The 15,381-nt window shown below is 28.0% G+C and overlaps 1 protein-coding gene across 1 annotated transcript; it reads left to right on the top strand.

Annotated features, from left to right (window-relative positions):
• The first annotated feature begins 209 nt into the window (after window positions 1-209).
• On the top strand, window positions 210-1,663 carry LOC123196917 (xyloglucan endotransglucosylase/hydrolase protein 15-like). The gene is made up of 3 exons (XM_044611064.1): window positions 210-500; window positions 988-1,181; window positions 1,288-1,663. The coding sequence occupies exons 1-3, from the start codon at window positions 210-212 to the stop codon at window positions 1,661-1,663; spliced, it is 861 nt and encodes a 286-aa protein (XP_044466999.1).
• Window positions 1,664-15,381: the final 13,718 nt, after the last annotated feature.

Raw genomic sequence — 15,381 nt, 5'->3', positions numbered from 1 at the left:
CAATTACGCCGACCATTTTGTATTAGTAGACCTTCTAAACGAAGCTTATTAGCTAGATATCTGCAATCTCCAGCTATTATTTTCGGATCTGTTCAGATCAGGCTTCTTATAAATATAATCCACCGGTGCTTGTGTTTGTATATATAAATGCCTGAGTGTGAGCTTGTTTGCAAAAGCCATATTACAGAAACACTGTGTCTCCTCTCAAGATGACAACTTATACTGCTTTTCCTGACGTTCAAATTATCATTTTGCTTTTTTCTTGGGTGGGTTTGTTCATAGTCGCCAATTCTGCTGCTGATAATTTCTATGATGACGTTGACTTAACATGGGGTGACCATCGTGCTCAAATTCTGGATGAAGGAAAGTCTCTCTCGCTGACTCTTGACAAAGCTTCAGGCTCCGGGTTTCGGTCTAAGAGAGAATATCTATTTGGAAGGATCGACATGGAGATTAAGTTTGTTGCAGGAGACTCTGCTGGCACCGTTACTGCTTATTACGTATATTCATCTACTGAATTTTAATATTATATGTTGATTTTTTCACCAAAGTTTATTAAAAGGACAAATTTTTATCTCATAAATTTCAAAAAATCAAATTCTCACCTATTTATTAAATAGAAGTGTGTGAATGTTGTTTTCTATTTTTTCTATTTTATCTTATTCTTTCATTTTTCTTTTTCCTCTTATTTTTTTTAACTTTTATTTTCCCTTATTTCTTAAATTTTCTTTATCACAAATTTTGAGGGCAACATAATTTTTTAAAATATCAAATGTATTAATAAAAATTCTTAAGAGATTTTAAAATTTTGAAGAAATTTTGGGAATAATTTAATAAATAGCAAAATAATTATTTTTAATACTTAAAAAAGGAGAGTTTGTTATTACATGATAGTCATTTGGCATATATATTTTCTGTATTTATACGATTAAACTTGTATTATTTTATATAGACAGCAATCGGTAATCAACTTAATTTTTGTTACAGCTATCTTCAGAGGGGCCATATCATGACGAGATTGACTTTGAGTTCTTGGGGAACTCAAGTGGTGAGCCATATATTGTCCACACTAACGTTTACGCTCAAGGGAACGGAAACAGGGAGCAAAAGTTTTACCTCTGGTTCGACCCAACAAAAAATTTTCACACGTATTCTATAATATGGAATCTCCAAAGCATCATGTAAGATATACATATTAAAAAAGAAAAGAAGAGAAAAGAAAAGCAATAATATGTTTATGTAAAGACAGGATTTTCTGATAAACATTTATCTTTGATGGTGGATCAGTTTCTTGGTTGATAATATCCCCGTAAGGGAGTACAACAACGAGGAAGCCATCGGAGTTCCCTTTCCCAGTAAGCAGCCAATGAGGGTTTACTCCAGCCTGTGGAACGCAGACCAATGGGCAACAAGAGGTGGTCTAGTGAAAACCAATTGGTCCTGTGCTCCTTTCACAGCCTACTACAGGAATTTCAATGCCAATGCCTGTGTTGCTTCATGTACTGATTGTAGTTCAAAGATGAGTGCTCAAGGTCTTGAAGCAAACGGCCGAAGATTGCTAAGGTGGGTGCAAAAGTACTACATGATTTACAACTATTGCACAGATTTAAAGCGATTTCCCAATGGTCGCCCTAGAGAATGCCGGCGTTCAAGGTTTATGTAAGAGATTAAAAAGCAATGTTACGTGCATATAATTTTGAGTATCTAATTGAGTACTCAGATAATATATCATCATATGATTTAATGTTATTTTATCTTAATTCATAATCACTCGATCATATTATGACATGTCATCTGAGTATCAAATTAAATGCTCAAAATTGAATACACATAGTTTTATTGGGATATAAACGTATTTATGTACAAGTTTGTAACATATATAAAAGTATATTTTTACTCAAAACTTTTTGGCATGTTTGTGCATGATGTTCTTCAAGAGATTTCCAGTAATTCATATAAAAGGTTTCTTTTAGTTTATGTTAACTCTTATGGATTAAGATCGATGATGTTTTCTACCTGAAACAAATCTAAATATATAATTGGTGATTAATAAAAATAAATAAAAACAAGAAATTAAATCATAATATATTGTACATATTCACACATACATATCCATTTGGGAAATTAGTTTAAACAACCTAATTTTATTGGATCTAAACTATATTGGCTGATACGTTATGAATTATATAGATACAACTAAGAGTCTAAATTAATACTTGTTTTACCATCGCCAACCTTGAGAGCCGTAGCTATTCAAACACTTCTTTATCCACAATTTCATTTAAAATTTAGTTCTAAATCAAAGAAACCTAACAACAAATTTATCTTAATTCAAATAAGTAAACATTTTATCATGTCTCTTTTAAGAATTTAACCAAAATTTTAAGATTCTTTTTAGTAGAACTGACAGTAACAGAGATAAAATTGATCAATCATATCTTTCATTTTTGCTTTTAATTAAAAATTTTCCTTTCTATTTCAATTGTAATTATTAATTTGAATTATAATTATGATTATTAATATTATTTATATGAATTAGAGTTAGATTTTATGTAAAATGTTAAAAATCTTGGATAGAATTAAGATATAAGTGATGAATCATACATCATTATTTTGTCAGTTGTGATTGTTTTATAATTTATTTTAGTTTTAAGAATGATTTGTTCACTTCAAACCTATCTTAATATAGAAGATTAATCTGATTTTGAGTTTTAATTTGTAAAAAAAAATTATATGAAACCGAGGATAGGAGTATTCAAGGCATGACGCACACGATAGGTGGACATGCGCTAATGGGTTAGAATGCAATTTTTTAAACTTTTAGGAGGTTAATGAAATATATAAAAAAAGAGTTTTTTTTATAGTTTACAAATATATATTTCATCTTTTTTATATTATTATATATTCATGTATTCTATCAAATTAATATTGTTATAATAAAATTTGTTTAGTTAATCGCAAGAATTTTCTTTTCAAAAAATTGTTGAAATAGTAATTGTGATTAGCTATGAAAGACAATGAATATCTGAAGATGACAAGACGAGATACATTAGCGTTCTAAAAATTTCAGTTATTATGCTTGTACAAGGATGCCCTAACTTTTTATACCTTGTAAGAAAGTCAACTTGATTTACATGCAGAACAGTAGCCAAATATGCAACATTTTGAACATTTGAGTTGGTACGCGCAGAATTTGCAAGAGAATTTGTATGGTAGACCTTATTCAAACATGCAGAATGTTTATTTGTTGCATGAAGGTAATACAAGTCACCTCTAAGTGTCCCTTGAAGAAGAAGCGCCTTTGTGTCCATTTCCTTGACGACACAAAAATCAAATGTAAACTCTACAATTGCACTGTTATCTCTAGTAAATTTTGATATAGTAAGTAGATTCTTTGTTATATTTGGAACACAAAAGATATTTCTTAAGTAAAGATGTATGTTTGAAAAGCTAGAAGGCAAAGAAGTGAAACCTTTGTGTGTAATACTTACACACTCTCTATTCCCAGCCTAAAGTTGTCGTTTTCCATTATATTGATCAGATTTAACAAATTTTTTGTTTGTTTGTGGTTACATGATCGGTAGCTCCTGAATTCATGTGACAACTAGGATCGTCAACTATTATTGCTTTTACTATGTAAGAATACGTTAGGATTGTTGATTGGTTTTCTAAGTTTGGATTAGACTTTTTAGGTGTATATCCAAGAAAAGGTGTAGAGTAATTTGTTTGGTTATTTTTAGAGATGTTCAAAATATGTTAACTAAACTAAATTTTTGGTTTAGGGAAAATCATAAATTGAAACTAAACTAATTTAAAGATTAACTGATTTTAAGACGAACTGAAAATACTAATTAATCAAATCAAATTTTTGATTAACCGATTTTCAACCGAATTTCAAAAAATTATCCTATTTTATTATTTTTTTAATTTTTTAAATAAGTGTAATATTTTATTAATTTCTTATTCGATTTTTTAAAATCCAGTTTGGTTTGATTAACCAATTTTAAAAATTGACAAACCAACAATCGAACCGAAAATTTGGTTTTTCTATATTTTTGAATTTATATCTAAACTAGTTTTTCAAATAACATATTTTTCAATTCAAAAATTAGTTCAGTTCAGTTAGTGAATATTTTTTAACACCCCTAGTTATTTTGGGAAATGGTAGGAAGTGTTTGGTTTCCGTGGTAGTTAGTTCTTGGGTTTCTACTAGATTGGATGACTTAAGTAAACCTGATTTTTCCCACTCAATAAAAACTAGCAAATGAGTTCTATTGACCATGAATATATGTGTAAGGTTGAAATGTTGCCTTCTTCTGTTGGTGAGCATATAAGCCAGTGAAGTTTGTTCCAGCACTCACACGAGACATTGGACTACCATTATAGGTTACATCAAATCTAACGTAATAATACAAGGCCATGTGCTTAGTCTTTCCACATACTTAGCAAACTATCTTCTGTTTGGGATAGCATCTATCTCTACCTCTTCTTAAACCTTGACTAAACTGATTACTTGCATATTTTTCATTTTGAGCACTATCTTGAAGCTATCAAGTTTGTATCAAGTCAACATCATCACCTCTTGAATAGAAAACTTCAGCATTTTTCTCTTTTTTACCTCTTCCTCTTACTTGTGTTGCTACATTCACAACGCCTCATCGTAAATCAACCATGTACATTGAATTTCTACTCAACTTCGGTTCAAATTTTGCAAAGAATATTTTGCCTCTACAAAGGTTATGGTTTCACTAGGACAAACTAGTTTTGCAGTAATATTATAACACACTTCTTAATAAGTTTTTTCCTCATGAGAGAGATATTACATCATTTGAATAACATGCATGATATAACTTATTAAACATTTTCAAAATATAAGACATTATATAAATACTAAAATATGATTTATTAAAATCATCTAATTAAATACAACTATCAAAAGATGTTTAAACATAAAATATTTATTTCAAAGTGTGTTGAACACATATTATATCATAAAATTTATAAATATCAGTATCATATATTTTCAGTTATCTGTCATATCTAAATTCTTGAAATTTTTAAATATATCTTTAGCAACTAAATTTTATAGCTTGAAATATGTCATCACCCAATCCTTCATAGACATAATATTTTCAATCATATTTCAGTGTAAATTTAAACTTTTTTCATCTAAGACTCATCTGTCTGTACTAAAAAGTGTTTCTAATACTATAGTAGACATAGAAAGCATTAGGAGATCATATACCACGGTAGAAAACATAAGATAAGTTTTTTTACATGTTTTCTACCATGCCAAAAATCATTTTCACTCATAATTTCTGCTAAATGATCAATATTAGTATAATTAGTAAATTCACTAAAATTAGAACTCACACATGTTAAACAACAGTTACAGTATTTGCACACTGCACGAACCAATTTACCATTTATATTTTCTTCAATTTGATCAAAATGTTCTCACATTGTTGATTTTTTTTTTCACATGGTGATGAATGTTGTTCTATGACTGAGTTTCTTTATCAAAATATTAATTTTCTTCATTGTTAAAATAATCAAAATGATTAAATTCATTTGAATTGAGATTTTTTTTTAATGAATTTGAGGAAGTATAATAATTGACAAAATATTAAAAAGAAATAAAAAAATAATTTGAAAATTTGAGAATTGATTGAGAGAGTTGAGTTCCGAGTTGAATTGTGTGAAAAGATTATGAATTAGGGAGGGTATTAATAGGAAATTTTATATATATATATATATATATATATATATATATAAATAAAATCAAGTAGTTATTGGGTGACCTCTAAAAAATTGAACCGATGGGGAGCCGTTGGGCAACAGCTCTCCGAACAATTTTTTACTTTTTTGAATTTTTAAAACTTTTAACTTTTTCTGCAGGTTTGCTCGTGGGTTTTATCTAGAGGGTCCTGATATGACCCACCCAACCCATGAACCCTAGTATGATTCGTAAAGTTGCAAGTCGTACTAGAGTAGGTCGTGCTTTTTTTAAGGGCTCAACCTAGCCCCTTGATGCCTTTAACGAGAATAGAAGATATCCCTGTAAATTTTAATTTTGTTGATCAATAAAGGTGATTTTGGGTGGTTTATATTTGTATACATGGGTGGTTTAGGATTGTGTGGGCAAGTGCGACTTGGGTACGAGGAGAGATAATTTTGTGTTGAAGATGATTCTAAGTGTTGAGTGTTTATCCTTTTTTAATTTTTCAAAGAAGGTCTAGGGCAAATTAAAGATTATTTTACCTGTCATTGCGAGAATGTTATATAGAGATAGTAATGGGAAGCGAAAGGTATGGGATGGTTATCCCCATCCTTGTCCTTGCAAGATGGAACACATCCTTGCCCATACTATGAAGATCACGGAGAATCCTCATCTCTTAAGCATGTAGAATAATTTTATTTCATTTCCTTTACTATCCCTTCCCTACCTTCACCCTATCGCCTAGGTTTTTGTGTAAATTAAAAGTGCAATAAATATTTTCGTAAATTATATTTCAGAAATAGGTATGAGAAAGGATTGAAATATATCTATCTTAGTTCTTGCCTTATCCCCACTTGCATATACTATTTTTGTTACTGTCCCTATTTATGTTGCAAAATCCTCTCTTTGTACTTTCTATTTAGATGCGTGCTCAGGATTGAGCGTCAGGTTTGGGCTGCTCTCATCAAAGTCAAGATGCCGAAGGCCGCATCTAAATTGCTCCAGATTAAGCAATGAAGGTGCGCCTGAGCCTGACCAAAACAAAAATTAACCTCACATTTCAGTATTTCACAATCACTAAAGAGATATTAATTACGATTGAACAATACTATTTATACATAATTTTGAATATACAAATAATTATATATATGATATTTTATCAGATAATTAAATGTTACTTTACTGGTAATTCAAAATTAATTAATTATATAATAATAACTTATATATGTATTTTTTATGTATTTAAAAATAGATATACATAGTTTTATTGATTACAATATAAAGCAAACAAAACCTCGTAAGGGAAAATACTTCTCTTAAGCTCTCTTTCTATGAATTTTATGGTTAAAATTGCAGTTAGATATACGTATAAAATATCTATGAACATAACCATCTTATAGAAATATTTTCATCCATGAGGTTTAGAGAAACTTTGATACCCAGGTTTGGATGATTCTTTCAAAGATAAAATTATGTGTACCCAGTTTTAAAAATCTAAGTGAATTTTTTGATGATGTGTTATTGTATAATTTTCAATTAAAGATAAAATAATTTTCAATTATATAATAAAATATTTAATTATATACTCAAAACTAAATACCCTTAACATTGTTCTTCTTCCATTTGGTGACATTTATCTACTTATTGTTAAAAAAGATGAATAAAATATGTTTAAAATGTCACTAATCCGGACCAAAAGCATATATATTTAGGATCAAGTTGTCATCTCTGATTTTATATATGATATGGGAACCTTTTGTTATTTAGTTATTTCTGATACTTCAGGGATAACTTGTGATAACTGAAACTTCAGGGGGTGGCAGAACCCTTAATTTTATGTTATTTATATTCCATAAAAATGTTTGACATGCCATAAAAATAACCGTCTTATATATGTCTATACTTTTTTCCACCGAAAATCTTCAATATATAAATATAAATATAATAAGATATATATTATCACGTAATTTTTTATTGGTTCTATGGTGGTGCATGAACCGACATTTTAATCGGTAGATATGAATGTGCTTCATAAGAAATAGATAGATCATTAATTTTATTAGACCCACCAATCTTTATTTAATTTCAGACCCCACCACTTTGAAAAACACATTCCGGGATCCTATGTTTAGTTATTAATTAACTAAGTATGCATGAGAATTACATGGATTACTGTGAAAAACATGGATGTTTGTCGCACGCTCAATGAAATTACCAATGGTTTAATAACCACCAAGGGCCCCGTCTAATTCTTTCTTAGTCGCATCAATGATCAAATCGAAACACTTGCATTAACATATTCTCCAAAAAATAAAAAACTAAAACAAAATATAATCAAATACAAGTTTGGCTTGCTGGTGCTAGCCATGCTTTGCCATGGCCATGGGAGAGGTTTGGGTTGAGTTCACTCTTTACGAGTACAGATAAATTAATCTAACAAATAAAGTGTAAATATAAATAAATTAGTACGATTGATAAGCATAAATAGTTTTATTTTTTCTAACTATTTTAGTTTCCTTCTAATTATAATATAATATGTGAATTAAGTATCATTGTTCTTGTGTCATAATACAAGCAAGCAAGGTAAAACTGTTCTTTAAAGTAATTTCATCTAGGTAACTTGTCTTGATATTGGAATATGACTCAAATAACATTATCATTATACTATAATATGATTCAACGAAAGTTATCACCCCCTATATTATCATATATATGATCGATATTGATAAAACTGTCTTTGTATTTGATCTAATGTGGTGGATGGTATGACCTAAATAACGCTACGCTTACACTATAATATGATCCATATATTCATTTACAACTAAAACTATAATATAACCAAAATAAAGCTGTTCATGTACTATAATACAATCTATTGTAACATAACCAATGTACTATAATATGTTCAAAGTAATACTATTAACCATTTATTTAATATAATTCAAATAACATTATTCTTGTACTGCAATATGAACCCAATTAGGTATATTATATTTTAATTAATCATTTAATTGAATACTCAAACTATTTTTTATTATAAAATTATATATTATTTTATTTTTAATTTAAAATTATTTAATCATATTACAATTCTTAAATAAATATTATACATATATAATATAAGGTGATCATCTATTAATAGGTTGCAACCACCAACCCTACGTAAATGTGAATGTGTGGCTTTTAGACTTTGAAAATCTATGTGATCTCATGCTCCTTTCTCTATCATATTTAATTTTTTGGACATTTTTTATGTAAAATTTTATTAGAAAACCCTATTATTTTCCCTCCTTTTTTTTTTTTTGTTGTTGTTATTGGATTGAATTCATTGATATTTATATATAGGATTGTCCATCAACTTCTATTGTGACGTATCATGATGAACACTCGCCAAGTCTCCGCGAAATTGACATGACAATGTTTTAGTCTACGTGTCACAATCACAGTGGTCGACACATGCTGCTTTCGTTGACCCATCACTGCTGTACATCTTTGACCCAATTGTAAGCGGATTCTGGCATTCGAATGTGGATGTCGATACTTATATTTTAAATATTGAATATTTTTTCTTTACATTATAAATAATTATTTATTTATTTGGATATCAAATACATTGAAAATCATAATTATTTTATCTATTTTTGCTTTATTAATATATTTTTTTAAACCTATTTTTTAATAGAATAATTTCAGTATAAATGTGTTAAATTTTGAATCTTCATTTTTGAGTAGTACTATCATAGTATAATAAATTATGTAAGAAAAATAACAAGATTTTATTTAGTTAAATATTAAAATGATCAAATTGAGATTGAACTTTTAGGTAGGAGAATGCTTGCTAATCACACTCACACCTAAATTAACCTGTTTACCTTTTCTTATTGCATAATCATCTTGTCTATTCAAACCTCTAATCAAATCCTTCAACTTTCTTGGGTAATTTAATGAATTAATTATTTGGTGTATGAGAATCATGCTAGGTTTTGTTCATTTGACTTGGTCATGTCAAGTTGTCAACTAAAAAGTGCCCACAGAAAGACAACATTGTTCACCATGTGGTTTTTTACTTCACTTTTTTTCAATTTATCTTTCTGTTTTTCAACTTCCACACGACAAAATTAACAACAAATTATGAATCATAATTGTGATTGATATTGCTGTTTAATTTATAATTAGTAAAAAATTAATTTGTAATATTTTATGATTATAAGCAAATTCTAATTAAAAAATAGTGTTTAGAGAAAGTTTTCTCTTCCTGTAACAAATTTTAATTTAGAGTTTATTTCATATATCGAACATGAAAAAGCTTAATATGATTATAATTAATATTATAAAAAAAATATTAGCACTTCTATAGAATGTTTTTGTTTTGGGATATTTTGAGGAGGGATTTTTTTTTTTAATATCTCTAAACTTATAAAGGGGTTTCCGAAAATCCAATTTAGGTATAAATTAATTTTAGATATGAGTGAATGTTGTTCATATAAAACAATCTAAAGTGGGGTAAATAAAATGAACCTTCCAAATTTAAGAATAACAAGAATTAGATGTTTTAATTATTAAAATTTCCAATCTTTACACAAAATATTTGGATTAATCAAATTTTACTTGGAGGGTTAATTCATATTTTTGAAGGGAAATTTTTAAGCATAGTAATACCATATTCTTGACAATAATGATATTGACTTGACTTAGTAAAAACTTGTGTTGCACTAAAGAAATTGAAGGTGTCTCTACTTGAAAGCAATAACTAAAGCAACCTTTTAACTTTCTTACCATTTTATGGGAAAGATAGAAGAGTGAAAAATGGACCACAAATCTTTCCAACCAAGTAATTTTTCTTCCTATATAATCATCCATATTGATGACTTTTAGGCTACACCTCATTTTTCCAACATTACTCTTAATTTGAAAGTTAAAAACTTTAAGACATTTAAACCCAAACCACCATTAAAAGGGTACCATATTTTATCCAACTCTCCTATGAAAAGAAGAGAATAAATGAAAAAAATTGAGCCATCAACTTCATTGATCATAATTAGATTGATAATTGCCAAAAGAAACCTTAAATGATTAAACTTTGTGGGGCTAAGACTAACCACCACAAAACCAACACCAAGTCAAAATATTAAAAATTAGCAACTTACTTTGAACCACCTCTATTTTTAAGTCCTTTTTAAAAGATAAATTATTTTAATTTTGAATCATAATCATAAAATGTCAACTATTCATATAAAAAAATTATATAGATGGCCCCAAATCATTGGCATACAATGTGGAAAGATTATGGATGATTTGGATTGGTTGACCATTGGGATACAAAGTGGCCTTATAAAACAATAGAAATTTATTTTTATAAGGTATTTGAATTATTAAAATTTATATTGGTCTAACAACAATAAATCTATACGTACACACTTTTGGTATAAAGTTGACGTATTATCATATAATTTGATGATTTTGAATTAAAAATAAAGTAATATCTAATCATATAATGATATATCATCCGTATATCCAAATTGTATATCAAAAAAATATATATATAGTATTATTTACATAACAATATGTTCATTATTAGTGATAAAATGGTGATCAAAGTTTTATATATATAATCTACAAAACTCATCAATTAATATTGTAAAGTTCGAGTTTGGGAGTTCGTAGCCAGAGCTTGAGCTTGAGATAGGAGTTACTAACCAAACTCAGTTAAAAAATTATTATTAAACCTTATAATATATTTATTTATTAATTATTTTCTTGTTTTCAAATATTAAAAGTAAAATTTTATGAGTATAAATATAATATTTCAAAATTTTAAGAATTTACTGATATTATATTTGAGCTAAACAATGAGTTTTTAAACTCATCAAATCAAATAATAATGAATTCAAACTTGATTTAAAATATAATACTGAAATCACTTGAGCTTAAGCTAAATTCGAGTATAATACTCGAACGTTAGAGCTCAAACTCAATTTGAGCACTGTACTCAAATCGTTTAGGCTCAAATTTGATTCTAAGTTAAATTTAAATTATATATTTCATAATTAATTATATAAAATTATTTTAAATATTATTTTTAAATAATTGATTAATCAAATCACTGATAAACAATCTAACCAAGATTCAAAAACATTAATATATACTAAGCTATGAGATTTCTTTTCCAATAATTATGATTTCATTAATATATTATTTTCAAAGTTTGTTGAGAGGACCCACCTCCCAAGCGCCTACCACATGCATGATATTAATTTATGCGTGAGAACCAAATGCCTGTTAAATTAATGTGGCTATTCTATTGGATAATATTAAAAATAAAAATGAAGAAAGTAAAACATAAGATAAAAGAGAACTTAATTAAAATAGGTAAATGAGGTGCCGTGTACGTGTTTTAAGGACAACATGTGGTGGTGTAACTTTTATAAGTAAACAATAAATTTTATACCTATTTTACCCCTAAGTTAAAAAAACAAACCAACTTTAGCCGAAAAGGAAAAAGTGAAAGCCGAAATTGGAAATCTCAAACCAAAAACCACAAACCAAAAGCCACTGATAAATATCCTTAGAGTGGTAGAGTTGAGCAAGTAGCAATGCCTCCGACAAGCAGTAAAATTTTAGGAAGCGGTAATACATCGATAATGGCTTTAGCGGTCAGTTAGCATTTGATATCTTGTTGATTTGGTTTATGCTTATTTTTATCGAACGAATGCAAAAACCCATTATGGCTATTGATTGTTGAGTGTTGTTGGATTGATCGAAATAAGATTAGACAATGTGTGTCGGTTGTGGTGGTTCTCGTGGTGGTTGAAGTTTTTAGATTCAAACCCTAAATTTATCGATTTATATATTTAAATGTTATGAATGGTATTTATTGGTAATTAGAGTTGGAGTTTCACCATTAATAGTGTGACATAGATGTTTGAAAGTATAGTCATTGACCAAACAAAAACTTGGTCGAAAATCATGTAAATTTGCACGAACTACATAAATTACGCAATATCTCGCAAATCATGCAATATCCTACAAACTGTGTAATGCCCCGTAAACTGCACAAACTACGTAATGTCACATAAGCCAACACTGTTTATAAAATGTCATGTTTGTTTACACTTGTAAATTTTATTTACTTTAAACTTTATCGTTTAATGAATAGCATTTTAAACACTGTATCGCAATATCATTCTTTTAAAAAGGATCCATCAATAATGCGATGACAATATTCTTGAAATGCTCTAATAGAATATTCTAAAGCCATAAAGACAAAATGAAACCGATTATCAATACTAGTGTTAATGTGTGTAACAGTATTAGGGTTTATTCTTCCGAGTTGTAATAATATACTAGTAATTATCTGAACCTCAAGAGAACCTCTAATCTCATTCAATGTCTAATTCTTAGCATGTCAAGCTTGAGTATAGGAGATATCTATTTTGTACCTACCTGTAATGTTCGTTATGATGTTTTTCAGCCTATAGACATATTCAGCCACTGTAAACACAGACTACAATATTTTTCTAAGTGTCATTTTGCTTGTCTGTTATGGTAAGACATCATGACATCCTGAGGGCAAGTGTGAATTTCTAACTTTCGTAATACAAAAATATTAGTGATTTGTAATTTTACTCTTCGTGTTTTCCAGTTACATTGAGCATCTGCGATATTTGATATCCCATTTTTTTTTTTGTTTAACTTTCCACCTTGAACTGATAACCCTTTTTCCAAAGCATCCTTGTGCATCGTGTCTATCAACACTTGTTTATATGTAAATTAATTATTCATTTTGATTTTTCCATCTCGTGATAGAGCTGAATGTAATGCAATACTTTCGTTTTTCATACCCTTGTAAGGCTCTGGACCACCAAAAAATATATTTGGAACTTGTATGTTAATAGGAATGATCCGTTATACATTTTTGGAGTGTTATGAAATGAACTTCCTTTAGCTAACTCACTTGGATCAACCCCTACTTCATGGCCACCCCTGCATCCAATACATAAAAGTATAATTAATAAATGCTAAATGTTCATAATTTTTTGGGGATTAGTTTATTGTAATCCAATAATCATAAGAGAGAAATAGAAGTTGTTGTAGTTTTACCTCCTTTTAAATCTTTAAATAACTATTCTTATATTATAAACTATTATGATATAGATTTGTGTTTCTTTTAATCAGAAATATTATTTGTACGAAAGATGGCTACATATAGACAAAAAAAAAATTAATAAATTATTATGTGATTAGATTTTTTTAATCTCAAATTAAAATCACTTATCACAACATATGCCAATTTATTGAATACAAAATATATCAATATTAGAAAAAAAACAATAAACTAGTAAAATATGAGCATATTAATTAGCAATAATATTTGGTGGAATCCTTCTCTAATTAATTTTTTTTAACATAAAAAATATATTTCCAACTAATTTTCAAAATCACAGAAAAAAAAAAAAAACTAAATTGACTTAAAATTCAGAGGGAACGCATAATAAAATCAAATGAATATTCTCTGCCAAGATTGAAATTATAAGAATTCTATGAGACTTCTGGCTTCATTGGCTTAACAAAATTTGTAAAGTTCCATTTTTTTAATTTTCCAATTTTATATTCTCCTTCATTCATGTGTCATTTTTATGCTTTCTGGCATATGTCAAGATTAGAATTTTTCGACAATGTTAATCAACCATAAAATAAATTAATATGTTATGTTTTCAAAACTTTTCTTTAATCGAACTCATATATTCTATATTTAATAAGTGAATAGATATTAGATTATGAAAAATTATACATTAAACACTATAGTGATTTTTGAAATTTTTTTTTTGAACTTATAATGGGTAAGATAGGGTGATTGGCCACGCCCACATAAGAACTAGGTTAAAAGCCTGAGTCAAATGCAAATCAATGGATTCTCCTTTATGCATAACAAATATAAGGTCTAATCTATTTTTACACATAATTGGTTTTGATTATTTATTATATTTTGCAAAATAAAATGCTTACGTGAAGCATGCGGGTTTGACTTGTTGGATTTATGTTAAAATTAAAATCCTATTGTGGCTCCACTTATGATAATGTTATACCATTTTTTTTTTTGGTTTTAATCTAGGAAATTTTGAGAAGAGTTTGTTGAATCTTAGAGCTTTTGCCTTTTGTTTTTGTAATTCAACAATATCACATTAATATTACAAATTAATATCATTATAAATTAATAATTCACTTTTTTTAGATAGCTTACAAATTAAAGTTTGAATTAATTAGGAGCGTTGATATCTTTTTAACTAAGTTGACATAATTTAAATGAAAAATATTTGTATGAAAGCCTAAAATAAAGAATGAACAAAACATGCGCAATGTTTCTTTGGTTGAGTTGATCATAACACATTTTACTGATATAATATATGGATCATAACACATGCGCAACTTTATATTATTACTTTCAATGTTCACAATGAATGAAAATATATGGATTAAAACTAGTTATTTATACAAGTCTATAAGTAAATTAGTGGTTCATATTTGTGCAAATATGTCTACATGGACAGTTGGAATTATCCTTATAAGAATAAAAAATTTAATACAATTCTAATTGTTTGGTATAGATGTAGGAATACAATACTTTTCTAATTAGGTGGAAATAGTCTGTCATAATCTCTAAT

The sequence above is a fragment of the Mangifera indica genome, chromosome 14 (genome assembly GCF_011075055.1).
Source record: "Mangifera indica cultivar Alphonso chromosome 14, CATAS_Mindica_2.1, whole genome shotgun sequence".
Taxonomy (NCBI): Eukaryota; Viridiplantae; Streptophyta; class Magnoliopsida; order Sapindales; family Anacardiaceae; genus Mangifera; species Mangifera indica.
Note: the sequence above shows the minus strand (reverse complement) of the source record. Positions and strands in the feature narration are given on the sequence as shown.

Bases quoted from the DNA above. Each gene is read 5' to 3' on its own strand.
- LOC123196917 (XM_044611064.1), top strand. From the start codon at position 210: ATGACAACTTATACTGCTTTTCCTGACGTTCAAATTATCATTTTGCTT. The intron at 501-987 runs GTATATTCATCT...TTTTTGTTACAG, and splicing joins GCACCGTTACTGCTTATTAC to CTATCTTCAGAGGGGCCATA. The intron at 1,182-1,287 runs GTAAGATATACA...ATGGTGGATCAG, and splicing joins TGGAATCTCCAAAGCATCAT to TTTCTTGGTTGATAATATCC.